The sequence below is a fragment of the Physella acuta genome, unplaced genomic scaffold (assembly GCF_028476545.2).
Source record: "Physella acuta isolate Inbredline_101_S28 unplaced genomic scaffold, ASM2847654v3 ptg000365l, whole genome shotgun sequence".
NCBI classification, from domain to species: Eukaryota; Metazoa; Mollusca; class Gastropoda; family Physidae; genus Physella; species Physella acuta.
The window spans coordinates 151631-175785 of record NW_026731884.1 but is presented as its reverse complement, the minus strand read 5'-3'; the positions used below and the strand labels follow the sequence as shown (position 1 = coordinate 175785).

Below are 24155 nucleotides of genomic sequence, written 5' to 3'. Positions count from 1 at the left end.
TTTGCAATCTTGTCCGTATGTCTGTGTGTGTGTGTAAACACGATAACTTGAGTACCGTTACAGCTAGGTTGATGAAATTTCATATATAAGTATTTTATCAAAATCGTAGATCCGTATCAACTTTTGAGCGATTTCCGATAACCGGAAGTGGTACTTTTTCTACTTAATATTTTCAAAAGCCCATAACTTGAGTACTATTTCATATAGATAAATGAAATTTCACATGTAAGTAAAAGACCTAATTCTCTGCCTTCTATCAAATTTTGAGTAATTTCCGTCGACCGGAAGTACTAATTTTCCGCACTATTATGCACATTTTATTTGGCGTTCACTGGTGTGCAATTCCTTTTTCTAAGAGATTTTATTTTATTTTAAAAAGTTTAAGTATTTAAATGGATTCAAATTCATGTCTATATCCCGAGTTCCCATCCCCTGTTTTTTTAATTTAAGAATATTCGAGAAAGTTTAGGGGAGATCACTCCCGGTTTATTTGTTATAGAATTTTTATGGACAAGGGGGAAACAACCGGGTTAATATTTTTTTTCTAAATAATCTAAGCCTGGTTAATTCCTCTGAAAATTAAATAATATTCCTTATTTTTATTCTGGGCCCTAGGGGGCCTCTTTAAGGCATTGGGGAGGACGAAAATTTATCCCCCCCCCCAACATTTTCAAGGAGCATTCTCAACAACTCCCCTAAGTCTAACAGAAGGACGAAAGGTATAGGAATGCATTGTTGCAGCGAGTTGAGGACAACAAATTATATTGTCTTACCATTTCATGCGAATTCAAAGTTTGCAATTTTAAAAGACGATAAACACTGAGTAAGTTGAAACATTGTATTTAATTATATTTTATAACGGAATTAAAACCTACATTGTTAAAAATAGTTTTAGACCCCCCCCCCCCCCCCCCAAAGAATTGTGAATTTAAAAAAAAAATCTAAACGAAAGTTATGCTTTTTACCACAAAAGCCAGCCAGTCTGTATTGTCTGATGTTCCACAAAAGCCAGCCAGTCTGTATTGTCTGATGTTCCACAAAAGCCAGTCAGTCTGTATTGTCTGATGTTCCACAAAAGCCAGCCAGTCTGTATTGTCTGATGTTCCACAAAAGCCAGCCAGTCTGTATTGTCTGATGTACAACAAAAGTCTGTGTGTTGTCTGATGTACAACAAAAGTCTGTATTGTCTGATGTTCCACAAAAGTCTGTATTGTCTGATGTACAACAAAAGTCTGTATTGTCTGATGTTCCACAAAAGCCAGCCAGTCTGTATTGTCTATTTGATTATTAACAAGGCACTGACTAGGTATTCGATGTTTATTAATGTATGTACATAACACAACATAGTACACAATACATTCTTTACTCAAACTTTGATTTGCATATTATAGTGAATGACATTAAACAGAAAATAACAATACATTAGAGAGGGCAATGACCCAAATGGTGCAGTACTTTTCACCATTGAGAAAAAAAAAAAGATTCTAGAGTAAACATAACTTCCATAGCTATCTAGTCAAATGATCATCCCAGTTTATATTACTGTTGGACATATCCTACTGGCTATCTGGGCTTAAAGAACAGGATTTTCACTGATGGCAACATAGCACACAGCTGAGAAAAGTTTTCACACAAAGTAGTCAATATTTGACAACTGGTGTGTAATGGGAACTAAACAAATTTTGACACATTACAATAGTTTAAAAAAAATTGAAACTGCAAAAAAATTGACTTGCATTGTTTTAAAGCATAAAGTAATGCTAGCATGTTTACTGTTCTCTCTGTATTTGCATCATGCATGGCAAAAGCATTTAATTTGATCATAGAATTCTAAAGCAACATTTTGTATTTTTAGAATGAATGTATATTAAATGGTATATTAAATGGTACAGAATTGATATGAATTAATTTTTAAAATGTAGGAACTGAAATAATTGTGAACTGAATTGAAGATAAACAAGATTCACAAAAAAAAAACTTCTTTCATACATTATTTTTGTAGAGACTATTTTATGAAAGAAAAACTATTAATTTCTGAAATAATAAAAAAAAAAACTTTGTAAAGATGTTGACTACTGGTATTTATTATCTCCCATTCAATCAAATTAAATAAAAGTAACCACGAATTTTTAAATTTACTTAAATATCAAGAGGAGAAAGTCATCTGTATGATAAGCAGTCATGTAGATATTCATTGTCTTATTAAAACATTAAAAAAAAAACTGTCCATAAAAATGCCTTGATAGAAACTAATCTCCAAAGCGTAACAAAACTGGTAAGCTCCACACAAAATTTGTTTCAATTCCTTGCACTATAGATTGGCTGGAACATTTCAAGAAAGCACACTGGGTAACATTTCTTCAAGCATTCCATTTGGTCAACACTGATTTACCTTATATACTGACTGTCACAAAAATTATTTCACGATCTTACAATTGATTTTTATTATTTGATTTCAAAAGATGGTTTTCTAATTTCATATATAAAACACACTACCAAAGCTAACATGCAATCAATAGCAGCTTGTTAAGTAAAGAGTAAATCATCAGTCACAGGAGCCATCTTTCCATCCATCTCTCCACCTCTCCAGCACCTAAGGAAATTCAAAATAAAAAAATTACTAAAGAAACTGACACTGTAATAAATGTTATATAGCAATCAAATACTGGGATTTTTAAAACAATTCTGTCTATCCTATGTTTAATTGCAAAATGATGATGTCATTGGACATTCATTTGGTACAGCTGAAGTGGACAAACAGCACAACAGCCAGCTGTACGGACCTCACCACTAAACCACTTGCACAATGTATCAGAGATGTGACTGCCTGCCTAATATATCAGAGATGTAACCACCTGCACAATATATCAGAGATGTAACCACCTGCACAATGTATCAGAGATGTAACCACCTGCACAATATATCAGAGATGTAACCACCTGCCCAATATATCAGAGATGTAACCACCTGCCCAATATATCAGAGATGTAACCACCTGCCCAATATATCAGAGATGTAACCACCTGCACAATGTATCAGAGATGTGACTGCCTGCCTAATATATCAGAGATGTAACCACCTGCACAATATATCAGAGATGTAACCACCTGCACAATGTATCAGAGATGTGACTGCCTGCCTAATATATCAGAGATGTAACCACCTGCCCAATGTATCAGAGATGTAACCACCTGCACAATATATCAGAGATGTAACCACCTGCCCAATATATCAGAGATGTAACCACCTGCCCAATATATCAGAGATGTAACCACCTGCACAATATATCAGAGATGTAACCACCTGCACAATGTATCAGAGATGTAACCACCTGCACAATGTATCAGAGATGTGACTGACTGCATAATATATCAGAGATGTAACCACCTGCCCAATATATCAGAGATGTAACCACCTGCACAATGTATCAGAGATGTGACTGACTGCATAATATATCAGAGATGTAACTGTGAGGTAAAACCGTTTAGGCTAGCTCCATTTTATTCTTCCACCACCCTCTACCTGCTCTATTACTCAAAATGCGCACATTGAATTGTAGCGTAGTCATCAGACCTTCAGCTCGCCACTATTAAGTTTACTTATTACTATTACTGCATTAGCTGCTGAAACTTTATTATTACTTGACCCTGTCCGTGATAGTTGAATACATACTTAAAAATACATTTACTATATTCCCGGTAGAGAAGCGGCTCAGACCCTCCTACCGGTTGAATCACCCAGTGCACAGATAATCACCAATACTAATTCTTATACTGCTAACAGTAACCACCTGCCCAATTTATCAGAGATGTAACCACCTGCCCAATATATCAGAGATGTAACCACCTGCCCAATATATCAGAGATGTAACCACATGCATAATATATCAGAGATGTAACCACCTGCCCAATATATCAGAGATGTAACCACCTGCCCAATATATCAGAGATGTAACCACATGCATAATATATCAGAGATGTAACCACCTGCCCAATATATCAGAGATGTAACCACATACATAATATATCAGAGATGTAACCACCTGCCCAATATATCAGAGATGTAACCACCTGCCCAATATATCAGAGATATAACCACTTGCATAATATATCAGAGATGTAACCACCTGCACAATATATCAGAGATGTAACCACCTGCCCAATATATCAGAGATGTAACCACCTGCCCAATATATCAGAGATGTAACCACCTGCCCAATATATCAGAGATGTAACCACATGCATAATATATCAGAGATGTAACCACCTGCCCAATATATCAGAGATGTAACCACCTGCCCAATATATCAGAGATATAACCACATGCATAATATATCAGAGATGTAACCACCTGCCCAATATATCAGAGATGTAACCACCTGCCCAATATATCAGAGATGTAACCACCTGCCCAATATATCAGAGATGTAACCACCTGCCCAATATATCAGAGATGTAACCACCTGCCCAATATATCAGAGATATAACCACCTGCCCAATATATCAGAGATGTAACCACCTGCCCAATATATCAGAGATGTAACCACCTGCCCAATATATCAGAGATATAACCACCTGCCCAATATATCAGAGATGTAACCACCTGCCCAATATATCAGAGATGTAACCACCTGCCCAATATATCAGAGATGTGACCACATGCATAATATATCAGAGATGTGACTGACTGCATAATATATCAGAGATGTAACCACCTGCCCAATATATCAGAGATGTAACCACCTGCCCAATATATCAGAGATGTAACCACATGCATAATTAAATATATCAGAGATGTAACCACATGCATAATATATCAGAGATGTGACTGCCTGCATAATATATCAGAGATGTAACCACCTGCCCAATATATCAGAGATATAACCACCTGCCCAATATATCAGAGATGTAACCACCTGCCCAATATATCAGAGATGTAACCACCTGCCCAATATATCAGAGATGTGACCACATGCATAATATATCAGAGATGTGACTGACTGCATAATATATCAGAGATGTAACCACCTGCCCAATATATCAGAGATGTAACCACCTGCCCAATATATCAGAGATATAACCACCTGCCCAATATATCAGAGATGTAACCACCTGCCCAATATATCAGAGATGTAACCACCTGCCCAATATATCAGAGATATAACCACCTGCCCAATATATCAGAGATGTAACCACCTGCCCAATATATCAGAGATGTAACCACCTGCCCAATATATCAGAGATGTGACCACATGCATAATATATCAGAGATGTGACTGACTGCATAATATATCAGAGATGTAACCACCTGCCCAATATATCAGAGATGTAACCACCTGCCCAATATATCAGAGATGTAACCACATGCATAATTAAATATATCAGAGATGTAACCACATGCATAATATATCAGAGATGTGACTGCCTGCATAATATATCAGAGATGTAACCACATGCACAATGTATCAGAGATGTAACCACATGCACAATGTATCAGAGATGTGACTGCCTGCATAATATATCAGAGATGTAACCACATGCACAATGTATCAGAGATGTAACCACATGCATAATATATCAGAGATGTAACCACCTGCCCAATATATCAGAGATGTAACCACCTGCCCAATATATCAGAGATATAACCACATGCATAATATATCAGAGATGTAACCACCTGCCCAATATATCAGAGATGTAACCACCTGCCCAATATATCAGAGATGTAACCACCTGCCCAATATATCAGAGATGTAACCACCTGCCCAATATATCAGAGATGTAACCACCTGCCCAATATATCAGAGATATAACCACCTGCCCAATATATCAGAGATGTAACCACCTGCCCAATATATCAGAGATGTAACCACCTGCCCAATATATCAGAGATATAACCACCTGCCCAATATATCAGAGATGTAACCACCTGCCCAATATATCAGAGATGTAACCACCTGCCCAATATATCAGAGATGTGACCACATGCATAATATATCAGAGATGTGACTGACTGCATAATATATCAGAGATGTAACCACCTGCCCAATATATCAGAGATGTAACCACCTGCCCAATATATCAGAGATGTAACCACATGCATAATTAAATATATCAGAGATGTAACCACATGCATAATATATCAGAGATGTGACTGCCTGCATAATATATCAGAGATGTAACCACATGCACAATGTATCAGAGATGTAACCACATGCACAATGTATCAGAGATGTGACTGCCTGCATAATATATCAGAGATGTAACCACATGCACAATGTATCAGAGATGTAACCACATGCATAATATATCAGAGATGTAACCACCTGTCTAAGAAAAAGTGGGGTTAAGGGCATGGGCGGGTGTACTTTTCGTCATAAATCCACTAAATCATCGATTTCCCACTTTTACTTGATCTATACAGAATAACCATCGTTGAATCTAAAAATGACATTGTTATGACCCTGAAAACATTATTTATTTATGAAAAACCGGGTTCAAAGTAGTATGTTCAGGGTAATTTGTTCACTTTTTCGGTAAAAATAGCCATTTTTCAACCTAGAAAAGTACTATTAGATTTTGCGGAAGCCTAATGTGTTTCATATCAATGGAAAGGCCGTGACCTCCTTTCTTTATTTGTTCTAAAATTAAAGGACCAATCAAAATACCTATTTTAATGTGATTATTTTTCTACGTCATAAAGTTGTTTATTTTACTCAGTCGGGTTTTTCCGGTATGCAAATTTTTGACCTCAATTTTTTCATTGGCATTCAACGGCGGAAGCTAGTTAGCGATTGGTCGTTTCGCTTCGTAAGTAAACAATCCCTTAGTTTCAGCGCGTTGCTAAGTTTGATCTAGTTTTGTTTCTCTAAGCTTCTGTGAAATACTTACATTATTTTAACATATAATTATTTAAATTAAATATACTTTTAACAGTTTAGATTAGTTTGTGAGAATTATCATAAGCAGTCAGACGATTTAATTTGTTTCTCTTTCGATAATGGGTAGAACAAAACACTCGCTAAAAATAGATACACACATCTAACGAATTTACTAAAGCAAAGGCACGTCCGAATGCAACTGATTGCATCTAGATCTACCTCTACTCAATCTAGCACTATTCAGACAAGCACTGGTGCAGATGTAATATGCACATTTACTAAGAAACTGCGGCAATGTAAGACAGTTTTTACAGACAGAAGAAAGCACTGTTACATCTAGTATGGTAGTGTTAATTGTAAACAACAGCCATGCAGAATTATTGTCGACTGTGATTTGCTTCTTGATGTTATCAATACATTTCCTTGCCCAGAGTGTAACTGTGATGTAGTGGCTACTATCGATGAAAAAAGTGTAAAGGGTTTGCTTCAAGCATGGTGTGGCAGTAATAAAAATGTTGTAAACCGTATGTATACAACTGCAAAAGAATCCAGAACAAGGCCATTCATAATAAACAAAGACATCGTCTTATCATAATTGGCTTTAGACATGAGACCATGCAAAATATACTGCTGTTTCTGCGATAGCATAATTCAGTATTGGGCCCATGCATGCTATAGAATTGCTGTCAAAAGAAGGAAACCATAGTCGAAGACTCAGTGAAGGACGCCAAAAAAGACGCCTTCGCAACAGCTTTACTACAGCTCTAGGTACAACAAAGAAAGCCAGAAAAAAAGAAAACTAACAGCTGAACAAGCTCAGAAGAAATATATTCAGCAGCACCATACTTCAGGCAATAAATGTGGTCAATTTTAGTGACATACAGCTGTAAATTTTCTTTTTTTGCAACTTTTTGTTGGTTTTTTGCGTTTTTCTCAGTTTGATACTTTTGTGTACAATTAGTGAAATAACTTTGTTAATAATTATCAGAACTGAACTAAATTTGCTCCAGTTACTCTGTATATATGTTCAAATAAAACTGATAGAACACTTTTGGAAATTTAAAAAAAAAATTTTTTTTATTGTTGAAATAGTGAAAAAATTGGACGAAATAATGAAATTTTTACAGTGATGTATAGGAAAAAAAAGTGAAAAAAAAACTATCGTCTTTTTTGAAAATGTAATCTATCAGAAGTGTTAAACACATGTGTCTTCAGACTATATTAAGTTTTTATGAAATTTGTACAAACCATTTTTGAGTTATTTCCATTTAAAAATCGTCAATAAAATCCAATATGGCCGCCGTCACCATGGCAACGGAGGATTTAAAAAATTAAAAAAAATATTTTTATGCTTATCTCTTTGAGTTATAACTATTAGCCAAGTATTACATCTTTAGACTCGGAAATAAGGAAATTGGTACTCATCACCCGCCCATGCCCTTAAGGTCTAAATTTTCTCACCCTATTAACTCTTATTGTCAAACATAAAGTTAAAAAATAAACAGACTGCAACCACAGTTGGCACACAATTTTTATCTTGTTAATCTTTAACTACATGAATTGTTGAGTAACCCCTTCACCTTTCTCAAACATGCCTTTGATTTTGTCAGACCTTAGTGTAGGTTTTTAAACTAAAAATAACTATGATAAAACTACATATTGAAAGAATAATGCTAGCAGAGGTGAGACAGTCTGGGCTAGCTAGCAGGGCACACTGTAACCCTCACTATCAGCATGATCAAGAAAGTGAGTGAGGGGTGGTTTCTGTTGTAGAGACTGTCCACAGTAAAATTCATTTAGCATGTCTCAACAAATTTCTATTATTAAAATAGTCCTTCAAATAAATTAGACTTTTTCTGTGTTTTTTTTGCAAAATAAAAAACCAAGAAAAATATTGGTGGACAATGTTCTGATAAATATTCAGGACTACAGTAATAAATAGGATGGTGCACTAGTGGGTATCTTACCTTTGAACAGTCAAACTCAACCTTGCCTAGTTGCACATTCACACTATTGTGTAGATTACAAAACCACTGGGACAGTGCTATATTATTACTGGTGTCAGGTGTGTTGGTCTTCAAGCTAAAAAAAAAGTGAAATAAATAAAGATACTTTCAAATCTTCGCTAGTCTTGCAAAGTTTCTTCATTTTCCCCCCATCACACAGTGTAACAGATAGTACAGGATGTTATGGCATGTACTACATGAGACATAGACTGCCTTGAATTTAGATGAGTGAAACCAACCTACTAGACAACACTGTAGCAAACATGAACTCATGATGGAAACAAAGGTTTTGATAGAACAGTGATATTTAAGTCTGTCAATATTTAGCCCCTTCCAGTTATACTTCAATAAACAAAGACCTACTCTTCTCTTAGATGTGATGCACATTTATGACATGGATAAAACTGTGACAATAGGGAGATAAATTTCTTCATATTAAATTGCTGTTCCGGGGAAGGTTTTTCAGGGTAGTAAGCTGCCATCGTGTGGAGGAATGCCCATGAGTTTCTGCCAAGTAATTCAGAATCAAGAGGACACTCCTTTTGTTCTCTTTCTTCTCTGCTCATATGCTGACAAAAATTAGAAAATACATATAAACAATATTGAATGGCTACAATTTAGCAGTAACACTAAAATGTAAATGATGAACCCCACATAACATTCTTTCAAAATGGCACAGCTGTTTTACAAAAAATACCTTTGGAGGGATTTGTTCGTTGGGTGACCAGAAATATGCGCAACGAAAAATTGTGCAGAGCATTTTTGTTTTCTTAAATTAAGCATTTATTAACATTAACAAGTCAATACGAAGTTCCCCTTTTGTACATGATAAGAAACAACTCATGTTGCATAATCCAGTATACTGGTACCATTCATATATTAATACAGATGAATGAAAATATTGACAAAGGAATAGTATTCATGTTTAACAACAAGCTAAACCATTTTACTAAACTGTTTTACTTCCCCTATGGACAGGTGAAAGGACAAGACATTTTTCAACAACGGCACTTTTTAAAAATATTTAAAAAAAAAAATCACTTAAGTTAAACTAAATAAAATAAAAAGCAATATACACAAAACTGGTCCAAGTTTATTATGCTTGAAGTAAATAGCTTAATAATTTACAAATAATTAATAAAAATAACCCTAATCCCAGAAAAACGTAAACAAAACACTGCTTTTAATTCTATTTCTATAAATTTTGTATTTAAATGCTAAAAAAAAATCAACCGACAATGTAAATAAAGCCTGATTCAACAACAGCGACATTTTAATTAGATTTAATTTCATTAGTTATATTGCCCGTAATTTTGAGAAAAAAATCTTAACTTTGGAAAGTTGTAGAAAATGGACCACTAGTGATAGAACAACGAGAAAACAACATAAATAAAACATATTTTTCCAGCTTCCGCTGACCTCTTCAAAATCTCATTATCAACAAGACTTCCGCTACTTCGCATAAGTAATTGTACTATACATAATAGGGAGACCGCGGGCACACCAGGCTGTACCACCCAGAAAAGCTTTTTCCGGGCTACTGCAGGCATCTTCAAAATCTCGTTATCAACAAGCCTTCCGCTACTACGCATAAATAAATGTTATATACATAGTAGGGCTACCACAGGAGCACCAGACTGTACCACTCAAAAAAAATTTTGGGCGACCGCTGGCACATAGGCCTGTAAAGGGTTAATGCTAGAAAACATAAAAAGTCTGAATGTAACCAAACCTAACTGACCCGTTTAGGATGAGCTGTAAGTTCCATCCAGGTTTTGAAATCAGTGCATGCCTTACAATGGGGCAGAGGCCTTTTCTCACCAGTGGCAACAGCAGCAGCAGCAGCAACAGCAGCGGCTGCATCAGCTTCGTGTTTTTTTTTACTGGCCTGAGCTTTAGACTTGCCAATGTTAGTGAACTCAAAGGGAAGTGTCATATTTTCAAGAAAGGAGTAGGGATCATACTGTGGACATTCAATTATTCATATTATATGCAAACACACATGGTTAAATCAGAATCAAAGACTTTAAAGAAACCATCTAGAATCTAGTTCCAGCCCTATCTTAACATGCAAGGATATCTAAAAGCAACATGAATCTACTAACCCTGTTTGCCCTTGGCTTTCTCTCTGTGGCTGTCTCATCATTGTCTAGATGAGGTATCAACAAAGTCACAGGGTCATCAGCATTGGAGATTGTCTTTGCTCTGTTAACTGGCTTACTGGTCTGTGGATCTGAGTGGAGGATTTTCTTGGATCCACTGTTCAATGACTTAGAGTCAGCCATAAATCGTTCTCTTGCAGAACTAGATGCCATTTAAACTTTCTACTCTTCTATAATTCTACTTAAATTTGACCTAAAAGAAATACAAAAAAATCATGTTATACTGAATACTTTGAGTTAAAACACACAAATCATCAAATATAGGCTAATTGTCAACAAAAATGTGACTGTATGTAGGCAATATTTGCTATAACCATATTTTACCTATCCTTCTCACTAAAAAGTACACATACCACTTACACTATGTGACTATTCTTATCCCCTAACTTATCCTTAACTGTAACCTGTCCCTATATGAGATGCAATAAAATTTTCACAGATATCAGCACTATTTATCCACACCAAGCATACCAATCGCTTGGGGATAAAATGTGTGAAAAAAATAGTGAAATATCACGATAAACGCCATTTTTCACATTTAACTGCCTCCCCATTTATTTAACATTTCACCAAGACCCTTTAATTGTAAAATAATAATTTTAAAAAGGCCTAATTCGCAATTGTTTTGAAGTAATTAATTTTATTTAAAATCAATTAAATAGCTCTATGATTATGATGACTTATTTTCTAGATAGAATCAAGATCTAGAACTAGTATTAGAACTAAAACTAAAACAGATCTACACTCTTCAGTATGCTTTACTATTCTTAGACTATTCTACACAGTGGCAGTTAGTACAGTACTACAGTACATTCTACAATCTAGAGACATCGGCCTAACTAATTATTAGCTAAGTTAAGTATAAGTAGGGCCCTAACAATTTTTTAATTTTGTTTAGTAATGTTTAAAGTTAAATTAATGTTTAGATCTAGAGTAAAGTGGCGTCTGCGGACAGACGTAGCAAAAAAAATTGGAAGTGCCGATTTCCATTGAGCACCATTCAGTAACCGCTTCACATAGAAACAAACCGAAAGTACCATCTCACTCCGCATTCTTTCTAGTTTAATCACGTCTGATTCATTTTGTATTCATACCCATAGCATTGAATGTATTAACATTTTCAGTGGTGAGACTCTGTGCGGACAGTAAGTGCACTTTTTTTTACATTTTATTTTCTGTGCGCACACTTGCTCCTTATGCGGACAAGGAATATTTTGTTCATTTTATTTCTATTTAAATGATTGAAATAAACATGTTACATACATAAATAGTGTTGTTGATTGTTTTATATATTAATATATTGGAAAACAAAAAATATGAAGAAATATGAAATAAGTTTTAATTAAATTAAAGTGATGCCTGAAAGAAACTCAGGACCCAGTTGAGATTTTATTTCACTTTTTGCTTAGTAGACACGTTTGATGATCAAAAATATTTTTAAAACCTAAAAACATTACTAAAAACTTATAGATCTAGATTTAGACTTAAATTTAAATATAAATCTGGAGTATCAAGATTAGTTCAAAGCTCCTTTTTACTTAAAGTGTAAGAAATATACTCTGATTTTTCATTAGTGTCCGCAAAAGGTTAACCCTCAAAAAAGATGCGGACACCCCAATTTTTCCTCTAAGATGGCTTAAACAGGGCTGCCTACCCCAAAAAAATTTTTCCCGTAACAAGAGCATAGGTTTTCCGTAACTTTCCGTATTTTTACACATTTTTTTAAATACAATGTAAATAAGACCCATATTATACGATCGTAAAGCTCATCGGCGTAATGATGACAGTCGGCGACTCGTGCTACTTTTTATTTTATGAACTAATAATTTTAAAAAAAAAAAAAAAACGCCGTTAAATTCAGAATGTAAGGCGACAATGGAAAATTTCAAATAGGAATTGTTCTTGCAATGAGTAGTATGACGTATGATATAGGCCAACACTACGGATATCTAAACCAATGTGAACTCAGTGACCCCTCGACTGTGTGTGTGTGTGTCAGGATTTTTTCTCCCGCGAACAAGAAAACGTAAGCGGCCGACGGGTGACGATGTTTAGAATTAGCATATTTCTTGAATATTTTTTTTAAATCTACATTTTATCAATGTAACATCTAGAAGAAAAGAACAATTTTAAAAATATGATCCGTAATTGATCTAGGTGAGCCTAGATCTCGTTGTTTAGTAAAATCTTGTCTTCTCGCACATCTCAAACAAAATGCCTTGATATCTCGCTATTTAGGCATTTAGCCGTAATACCGCCTCAGCAAATATGTCTCGCCGGACTGCGCGACCAGACTTTCAATGATTTAGGCCACGCCCTTTTTTTTCTCCGGACAACACCGGCTCATGAGGTAACACAGACCACTCGCGGGGTCAATAGTTCACAATATAAACACGACTGCCACCGGCCATGACATGAGCGGGAAGGGGGGATTGTTACGGAAGAGGCTGAGAACCTTAGAACCGGATAACACACTGAAATATAACTAGCTAAATTAAAATATAAAACTCAGACCGGGAACATAAAGTTAAGTTACCACCAGAAATTTTTTTTTTTTTACACTAAAGTCGATTTTGATCTCTACTGAAATCAAAACCGTAATTTTGCAGCATAATCGTAATTCCGTAATCTGGGTGTCAAAATCGTAAAGTTACGGGCAAAACCGTACAAGTAGGCAGCCCTGCTTAAACAACCTTAACTATGGTATTTATAGCTTTCTATATATATATATAAGCTATTTATAGTTAACCCAGTTAACTAAGCTATGATTGGTTCAATTTATTCCTCTAATCCGGGGACTAGTGCTCTTCATCCGGGTGAGGGTTCCCTACACAAAACGTCATACATCGCAACTTTGAAAAATTCCAATTAATCTCCCTATTGAGTGAAATAGAAGAAATTGACTCAGTTGTGTTTAAAAATGGACATGCTTTGTGTTGTTTGCGTTAGTTTCGTATAAAACATTCATACAATTGTTGTTTAAGCGAAAAACGGCAAGGTGTCCACACAGAGGCAACTGTCCGCAGACGCCACTTTACTCTAGCTAGAGTCTAGATCTAGATCATCTAGATTTAGTAGGAACTAGAATACCCGTCATCCGTTGGATAACTGTGGGTTTCGGGGGTCATCCATCAAAAAACATCACGTCTGTCACTCAGAGGCATAGCGACCCTTCCCGGCGCCCGGGGACAAACTTTTCGATTTTAACCCCCCCCCCCAAAGATTTCGATTTTCACCCCCCCTCCCTCAAACTTTTGATGTGCACCCCCCCCCCCCCACTCAAACTTTCGATTTGAACCCCCCTCAACCTTTCAATTTATTTTTCCAAACCATTTTGGCGCCCCAACATATGTCCCCCCCCGCCCCCCCCCTCCACCTCCCCCCCCCCCCACCCGCCCCCCCCCCCCCCCTCCTCGCTACGCTACTGCAGTGTCACTTATCGTCACAAAAACAGACCCCACATTCAAAAAGATGTTTTTTATCATTTAAAAACACCGAAAACACCGATTTCGGACTATCCCTTCATATACTGACGTCACAGGTGACCTACTCAACTCTACTTCACCTGCCCAGTGTCCCGCCAAGTCTCAGACAACATGTTTTTATCGTTTAAAAAACGATTCTAGCCGAGCATGTCTCTGACCACACTATCCTTTCATATGCTTAGGACAAAGAAACAGATGAAACTTACTTCACCTGCCCTGTGCCCCGCGAGTTCCTGATAGTCAACCTTATCATTCACATATAGGGCTTAAGAAAAAATAATTGAAAACGTAAAAAAAAAGTTCTATTAATTTTTATGACACTGACTTTAAAATTTAGCCTTCACTCTCCAAAGCAAATTTTAAAATGCTTTTCTGGCATATCTAGCCCTGGCCACCTATACCATGTTTAAATAATGTGAACACCCGCCATCTTGCTCGTGGTAAACATGGCCTAAAAATGGTCCGAAGTCATTCGTCCGGTCCGGACGCCATATTGTTGTTAGCAGCCGACCACGCCTCCAAGTTAGTTAGTAATCCTACTATATCTAGATATAGAACCTAGATTTAAAAAATCCCATTTATTCTCGAATTAGATGATCATTGAAGCTAAACAAAGATTTATGTAAAATAATTAAGGCCTGAAATAGATTCTAGATGTAGAATTTACATTAAGTCTAGATCTAGATATACATATTACATTGAGTCTAGTGACCTAGATCTAGGCTAGATCTAGTTCTAGTCTAGAATCTAGGCTAGATTCATAAACAGCTGATCTTTAGATCTAGAGAAATTTATTGTAAAACTAATGAAAAAAGGCAGTTTAAAATTGATATAAGTGTTGGAACGTAATAAATACAGCAAACGGACGTATTGTTTAAGTTATAGCCGGCAGAAAATTAGCTTTGTAACGCGTTAAACTTTTGAATGGGCCACAAAGTCTATGATGAAGTCTGCCATTTTTATTGTACTAAAAAAGTAAACACATCAAGGGACGTCACTATTCCCACAAAGTTTAGTCAATGTTTTAACATTTTCTTGGACAGATTGTAGATCTAGAGAAATTTATCGTAAAAGTAAATGAAAAAAGACAGTTTAAAATTGATATAAGTGTTGGAACGTAATAAATACAGCAAACGGACGTATTGTTAAAGTTATGACCGACAGAAAATTAGATTTAGAACGCGTTAAACTTTTGAATGGGAACACAATTTTCTTCAATAGACGCCGCCATTTTATTGTACTAAAGAGTAAACAAAAACCTGTGACGTCACGGTCCCGCCGAGTCTAGTGGCTTTTCAAATATTTTAAAAAAAAATGGGTTATTCTGCATAGGAATAAATCAATAAATTAATTAACGTCTTTAAATAAATTTGTGATCAACAGTCTGTCTGCATTAAAAAATTATTCTCTACCTGCATACCATTTTACAGCTTTCCAGATAGAGTCGAACATATCACAATTTTCGATCAGGCAAACAAATAAATATTCAAACATGTAAACAAACTTGACTTTTAGTAGTATATAGATGTTGGGATATTTTTCCTAATTACCATAGAATGATAAAATGTACACAGATTAATCCTATAATATACCCCATTGATAAAAATACCAAATTTATCATTCTAGGCCTAATAGTTTTTTTTATATGAATTTTTAAATTTATGTATTAAACCTGTTATATATCACTGTAACATCGGATTTAATTGTGTGATTGGCTTTAGGCTTGCATACCACTGCTGCTATTCGAGATATAATTATAAAACTTTGCACATTAGTGCTAGAGAGTGTGGGCAATAGAAATATGAAAGTAAAATCAAAATTTGATGAAGGATAATTAGAACTAATCAAGTCAAATTAAAGTGAGGGGTACTGTTCTATATAGGTCAATATGCAGACTGAAAGTCTATGTTTTTTTTTAATATTAAAATTGAAACTTTGCTAGAGGGTGGGGGCAATAGAAATATAGAAAAAAATTATATTAAGTATGACTGCATATAATTAAAAAGTCCTATGAAAGGGTGTTGCACCCTTTTATAGTAATTATAGTGACTGCAACGGACGTATGTCCAGAATGTTACTATAATAGATAGGATACATTTTGGTTATTGATACTGAAGCATGTAATAAGAAGAATGCTGAAAAATAAAACTAGGGATGGTGTGTTAAAGCACTCAACTACTAACATGCAAGTCTTAAGCTCAGATCTCAGACGAGTCTGTGCAGCGTGCAGCATCCACCAAGCTCAGATGAGTACCTGACCCAAGGGAAAGTAAAGATAGTTTGGCAGAGAGCTAACCACACCATCACTTCATGTGCATGGGTCAAGAAACAGATAAACTCTACAGACTCTACTTCAGCTGCTTTATGGATGATGGATTGACAGGTCCAAAAGGGAAACTACTTTAATATACTAGGGCCTTTATAGGACCCTATTGATATTTTGGTACAACTAAATTACTAATCAATAGAAAAACCTTAAATTCTTGTAAAAGTTTATTAAGCTAAGTGTTAATTTGTACCAAATCAGAAGTTACAGCTTCCATGTCTATCTGCTTATATGAATATATTGGCAACATGCAGTGATTTAAATCCATATTGTTTGTTGTTATTTGTTTTTTGTTACTTTTTATTATTAAATGTAAAAATTGTATCCTAAATTATTATGAATAATAATTATCATGCCTTTTTCATGTCATTCTAAATTCACTGCCTTATTAATTAGTACCCCCCCCCCCATGTCAATTGCTGCACCTTTTGTTAATTATTTACTAATGTCATAAGCATAATTATTACAAATAATTAAATAAGTTTATCACCAAGCTTCTTTACTTATCATAACCAATAATAGGCCCAGACTTACTTTATCAATCGATACATATAGTATATAGCATTAGTTATACTAAGAAATAGGCCTAGCCTATAACTTATTTATAGTATAAAGTATAATAGTAATAGTATATTAAAGGCTATTAAAAATAAAATTAGTATACTATTAGTATTACTATTAGCCTTAAATTTAAGTAAGTAGGTATGTGTGAAATGCTTAACACTATTTAATGTAAGCCTAAGCTTCTTGCCTGTCGGTTTTAATAGATAACTTGATCAACGTATTTTATCTAGTTTTAACAGTGCCACCCACAATTTAAATTCTTTCCAACTTCGAAAACTACGTCATTGGCATTAGTGCGCGTATTTTATCGATAATAGGTAATGCGGTGCTAAACCGACGCCATGGCGTTGTCAAGGCCGAATCGCTAGCTCGGGGATTTGACATGTATGATAACTCGTAAGCAGAAGTAGTAAGTGCCATAAAACCGTTATTATAATAATATTTGTTTATTTAATGGACACTTACAACTAATGGCAAGACACTTATAATGTGTTTAATACGTAAACTTATTTAAAATGTGACAGCACCGTACGGGACATGTTCGCGAGATAAACTCATTAGAGTCGTGCGATCGATTTCGGCTTAAAGATTGTCATACTGGCGGTAATTTTCTAATTGAAACATATAATACGACCACACTAGAATATCTATATCGAATATTTCTAAAAACTTGATTCCAACAGTGAGATTCGGCATTCTTCGGAAAAGGGCGAGTTTTTATAAAGACTGCATCGAAAAGTCCGGATGTTGAATACCGAATCGAAACAGCTGAAGTCGGAATGCCTAAGATTTAGGCTAGGCCTAGATTTTCTAGTATTGTTTAGTTAGTTACTTAGTTTAGTTAGGTTCTAGACTACTCTAGCTAGAATCTAGATAATAGATATAATCTAGATCTAGATCTAGATCGAATCTAGAACTAGATCTGGATATAAAAATCTAGATTCTAGTCTAGATCTAAAAATAGATCTAGATCTAGAATACCTTATTAAAAAAGAAACAGCCCAAAATTTTAATTAAGTTTAAAACAGATATCACTTTGATTTAAGTTTTGTATGAGAAGCGCCATGCTTCAACATTTTATGATGAAATACACATTTGTGACGTTAAGGTCGACTTCTGGTGACGAGATCGGTAAAATTGCGTAAAATTAAACTAGCTCTTCCTAAATTGAAAATATAAAATAACAGCTACTCAGAGCTCTTTTGTTAAAAATAATTAGAAAGAGAAGCAGTTGTTATTTTTTTTTAGCAAAGATGGCGACCAAAGGAACGAAAGGTAAGCTCCCGAAGGTCGTTGTCCTAATAAGTATAGCATTAGTATGTGAGGTAACGATTAAATTAGGTATTGATGCTACAAATTGACGAGAGTGATAAAATAAGACGAAAAAAGTCTTTAAAAATCTTGTGTGAAAAGCTATTAGTGGAGTTGAAGTGGGATCTTCCAGTGCTGTACTAACTCACTATCACTAACTGTCAACTGACAGCAGTGACTGACACTAACTGTGATTTTACTTTACTGTCACTGTCTGTAGTCTGTACTAACTGTACTAGTCTGTAGTGTAGTTACTAACTACTGTACGACTCTGTTACTGTAGAGTCTGTAGTCTGTAGATCTAGTCTAGAATCTAGATCTAGTACTTACTTACAAATACTTAAATACTAGGTTGAATTATGGATTTTTTAAAATAAAATATTCTGTTATTTCAAATACACCATTAACTTCCTTACCCCTTAAGAGAACATTTGACACCACATTTAAATATCTAGCTTACTCGGTTGACGAGAAAAGAGAGAATTTGAAATTTTTCCGATATTGGAAAATGAAAGACAAAACCGCGTTTTATCCCCTCGACCGGCATAACATTACGTCGTGGACTTGTGTCCACGAGCTTTTAATTCCCGCCATGGTAATTGCGTCAGCTTAGGTTATTTACTCACCGGAAAATAACAAAAAGCAACTGGTTGATAATAAAACTAGATCTAGTTATTTTATTATTTATTAAATTCTACTCTACATGTTATTCATACCATTTTATGAAGTAATGAACACCTGCATAAATCAAATGACCATAATAAATATTTTTATTTCAAATAATAAATATGCATAAAATAATATGATAGTAATTGCTAAGATAGTTTATAAATACAAATACATTTTACACTCAATCACATTATATTGAGTCAACAGTGTTGCAGCTGAGGTTCATACATGGTATTAGTGTCCCCCTTTTTTTTTTTACATTACATTTTTTTTCATCTTGAAAACATGACGTATGTGATTTTTTTTTTAAAAATAAAATCTCCAAACATCGTCACTCGCGTGATTGCTTGCTTATGTTTACTATCCTGTGGATGAAAAATCCCACCACGGTCGCGGGGTCACCGTGACCTATAGTACACGTCATAGAATGAACACGCGTACACGAGATGGTCGGTGTCTTCACTTCTCTCTCTCTTCCCCCCCCCCCCCCCTTCTTCAAGCAAATTGAATAACAGACCTACTTCCCTACTTCTGGTCATTTTTTTTTTTAAAGTTCGGTCATTTTTTTTTTAAAGTTCACATATCAGGCATGCTAGACAGCCAGCTGTATAAAAAAAAAATTTAACTAGATCTACGTCTAGCTTAAAAAAAAAATAAATAAACGCGTAAAATGCCCGTAAACAGATTATTTAGCGCCAAAAAAAAAGGCAGCTGAACGAGCATTTTTTTTTAAAATACGCAGCAATGAAAAGGGCTAACGGCCGATCAATTAAGTCTAAAAATCACCCGTAATTAGGCCTAGCTCTGAAAAAGGCCACTGAACGAGCATCACTGATTATATAAACGAATAGGCCACGCAGCGTTGACGAGGTTAACCACCGGTCACGAATGCAGCAACTGTCGGCCCACAGTGAAGAAAAAATCAATATACTAATAAAATTACTAATACAACAATAATGTCCATAATTTTACTTTTTCCACACATGCTACAATTGAATTATAATTAAAATACTAGACTTAACAGTTCATTCCGTAAAAAACAAAAACTAGTTGTTTCAGTCTGGCAACTAGCGTAGCAATGACGTCATGATACTAAAAATAGCGGATAGAAATGTCAGCGTGGGTACCTCATTTTGGGATAAGATTTTGGAAGCCAGAATCAATAATTATGTAAATATACAAGGTAAATATCTCAATTATATATTAATTTAGAGGAGGTCGGGCCGTTTTCCCCGGAGGTCGGTCGTTTTTAGCGGCGGTTCAGTTTTTACGGAGAGCGCTCTACTAGAAATCCTCTCATTATTTACAACAACAAATCTCTCGATTTTTTCTGGCATTCTAAGGCATATTATCCATTTTATTAGCATTCTGCATTAAAATAATGATGAGAATTTGCGAGATTAACAGTTTTTTCATTTGTCGTGGATGGGACCCCTAAAATAAACGTAAAAACCGTCTAAAAACGACGCGTGACGTTTCAGGGTCAGAGGTCAATCCAGCCATCTAAGCAACGCGCCAGACTATTAAATACTTAAATACTTAGATCTAGTACTAGTAGACTAGTAGGCTTTTTGATGAGAATTACAGAATGATTTTTTTATTAAAAATGTATCAATAATAGCTAGAACACTAGTAAACTAAGCTAATTTAGCTTATTTTAACTTTCTGTGCAAAGTCATTATTACTGAAAAAAATTCCAAGGTGTTGCACCCTTTTATAGTAATTATAGTGACTTAGTTTATAGTGACTGCAACGTGACAGAAGGAAAAGAAACTTCACCCGTGACCTTCATTAAAACAGAATTTGCTTTTTTATTTTTTTTATTTTTGGTAAACATGTGCTTAATCTTACCCAATAAGTGATAAAAATTTGAAAATTAATTTTAATTACTGTTGTAAAGTAAAGATAAACAGCTTAATAAGTTAATAAACACATGCTTTCTTGAGGGGGTGTGGCCCGGGTGTGGCACATCGCAATTATAACTTTATATTTCTGTGTTTTATGACTATATTTGTTCACAATCAGCATGCTATGTTTTTAAAATTGATAAAGGGTAAGTATACCAAGTTACAAAATCTGCAAAAATTATTAGTTTCAATTTAAAAAATAATAAAAACGATCATCAACGAAGAAAGCGTAAACATTCTATTTTTAGGTGTGACATAAAAAACAGTCATAAATCTAGCCAAATGATTGGATTCTTGCGCGGCACACATTTTCCCGCGCCTCGTTTTCACCAAACAAGAATATAATAAAATGGCCTTATTACCCACACCCTCAAAAGCATTGTTGTCACCCTAATTATATTAAACAATTCTATTTTTATTTGATAGTAAAGATGTTATACAAATTGAATATTACAATAAAGTTATTGAAGAACGCACCTGCTTTAGTTTATTCGACTTGAAACGCAAGCTAAGTAAGCGTGACTTTCTCTCGACGGCCTCGTTAAATACAAATAAAGATATAAGGTCAAGCTGCCATTATTAAAATGTTAATTATTCGCCCCGTAAATACATGGGCAGTTTCGAGTACAAATGTTTCCGAGTACAATATAATCCTTATTTTTAACTATTGTGTACTTCATGAGAAAGAAATGATTCGATATTTTATATGTCCGCCCAAAACACGGTAGCCATGAAACCGCGAGAACGAGACTTGACGAATCGAAAAGCCTAGATCTAGTACTGTACACGGTAAAACCTGGCTTAGTTTAGCATCAGAAATTATTGGGTAATGTTTGTTGAGTTTCGGTAACTAAAGTTACGATAACGGTAAACCATGGTATTATTTGTTGACCATTGAAATATCCTAATATATAAAAAGCCATGTGCGCTCTTCTCTCTCTCTCTCTGTCTGTCCGCAAAATATTTTCGCCGGACATCAAGTCAGAAACGGCAGCGATATATGGAGAACTTTATACGGACTTTTGTTGAAAATAATATGTTAGATGTTTTAAATGTATAACCACAATTTTCTTTAAAGAAGAAAAATAAAAATTAAAGGCGTATTCGAATGTAGAGAAACAGTATTATTTATGCAACCGGAAAAGCATTAATAGATGTGAAAAGAACGCATAAAACTGTGACGTCACTATTGCTTATACATTAACTAATGACGTCATCTGCCGTGTTTAGAATAAAAAGAAATGAACTATTTCATTCAAATTTGATTTAGATCTACGTACACTATGAAATGTATACAATACAATTTTTCCGGCCTAAACTCATAAAATTTATTTTATTTATTTGGATTCTAGATCTAGATATTCTAGATTCATCTATTCAAATAATACATTTCTATACTAAAGTATTTCAGGCCTTAATTACTTTATTGAAATCTTTGTTTATCTATGCAATTTGCTAATCTCTATAATATATAAAGCAAAGTTGTCGGGTGCCCGATAGGGCACTTCCCGGCGCCGCAGGCGCTTCAAATTTGGCAGGATCTTGCCTTAAGGCGACTGAACACGGGGGCCGGTTGGCCGAAAAGTCTACGATGATGGGGTCAAAACTGACCTCGACTGACCGGCGCCTTATATGAGCTATAAATCGAAAAAAAATGTCCACGGAGGAACCTCTTCATAACTCCTGAGGTCGTAGACCGACCCTCGGGCGAATTAATTAAGCATTCAAATTCTCAATGCTTTCGAAAGCCTAAGCAAAGTTGGGCAGCATGCCTAGTCCTAATATATAAAACCCCACGTTCGCACCTCTCTCTCTCTCTCTCTCTCTCTCTCTCTGTCTGTCCGCAAAATATTTTCGCCGGACATCACGTCAGAATTGGCAGCGATATATGGATACCTTTATACGGACTTCTGTTGAAAATAATATGCTAGATGTTTTAAATGTATAACCACAATTTTATTTAAAGAAGAAAAATAAAAAATAAAGGCGTATTCGAATGTAGAGAAACAGTATTATTTATGCAACCGGAAAAGTGTATAAACTTGGGACAAGAACGCATTTAACAATGACATCACTTATTGTTTACACTAAAAAAAGAGCACGAAACTGATGACGTCATCTTCCGAGTTTAGAATAAAAATAAATGAACTATGTCATTCAAATATGATTTACAGCTATGTACGCTATGAAATGTATACAATACGATTTTCTCGGCCTAAACTTAAAAAAATTATTTTATCTATTTGGATTCTAGATCTAGAGATTCTAGATCTAGATATTGATCTAGATCTAGATATTCTAGATCATCTAGATCTAGAGATTCTAGATCATATAGATCTAGAGATATTCTAGATCTAGATCTAGATTATCTATAAAGCTAAGTTGTCGGATGCCCAATAGGGCACTTCCCGGCGCCGCAGGCGCTTCAAATTTGGCAGGATCTTGCCTTGGGGCGACAGAACACGGGGCCCGTTGTCCGAAAAGTCTACGATGAGGGGGTCAAAACTGACCTCGACTGACCGGCGCCTTATATGGGCGAATTAATTAAGCATTCAAATTCTCAATGTTTTCGAAAGCCTAAGCGAAGCTGGGCAGCATGCCTAGTAATAATATATTAGGCCTAATATATTAATATAAATAGGCCTAGGCCCTAAAGTTAAAGTCGATTGTATAAAATTATTTAAGTTTAATAGACAAAAGAAACATGAATAGGCCTGAATATAATTAAATTAATTATAATAGTAGTAGATTTAAATTAGTAGATCTAAAATATTTTTAAAATATAGGCCTATAGCCTAGATTTCTAAATATAAATAATAAAGTCATATGTAATAATTTGTTTCAT

The 24155-nt window shown here is 35.0% G+C and overlaps 1 protein-coding gene across 2 annotated transcripts; it reads right to left on the bottom strand.

The window, feature by feature from the left end:
- Positions 1–2064: 2064 nt before the first annotated feature.
- LOC131941558 (FAD-linked sulfhydryl oxidase ALR) lies at positions 2065–18596 on the bottom strand. Of its 2 annotated transcripts, none has more exons than XM_059300853.1 (6): positions 18459–18596; positions 10992–11241; positions 10628–10849; positions 9250–9455; positions 8848–8962; positions 2065–2593 (listed from the first exon to the last, which is right to left on the bottom strand). In XM_059300853.1, the coding sequence occupies exons 2-6, from the start codon at positions 11199–11201 to the stop codon at positions 2546–2548; spliced, it is 801 nt and encodes a 266-aa protein (XP_059156836.1). In that variant the 5' UTR covers positions 11202–11241; positions 18459–18596; the 3' UTR covers positions 2065–2545. The 2 variants fall into 2 exon arrangements, with proteins under 2 accessions (XP_059156836.1, XP_059156835.1); XM_059300852.1 differs by having other exon boundaries at positions 18405–18547.
- Between the last annotated feature and the right edge of the window lie 5559 nt (positions 18597–24155).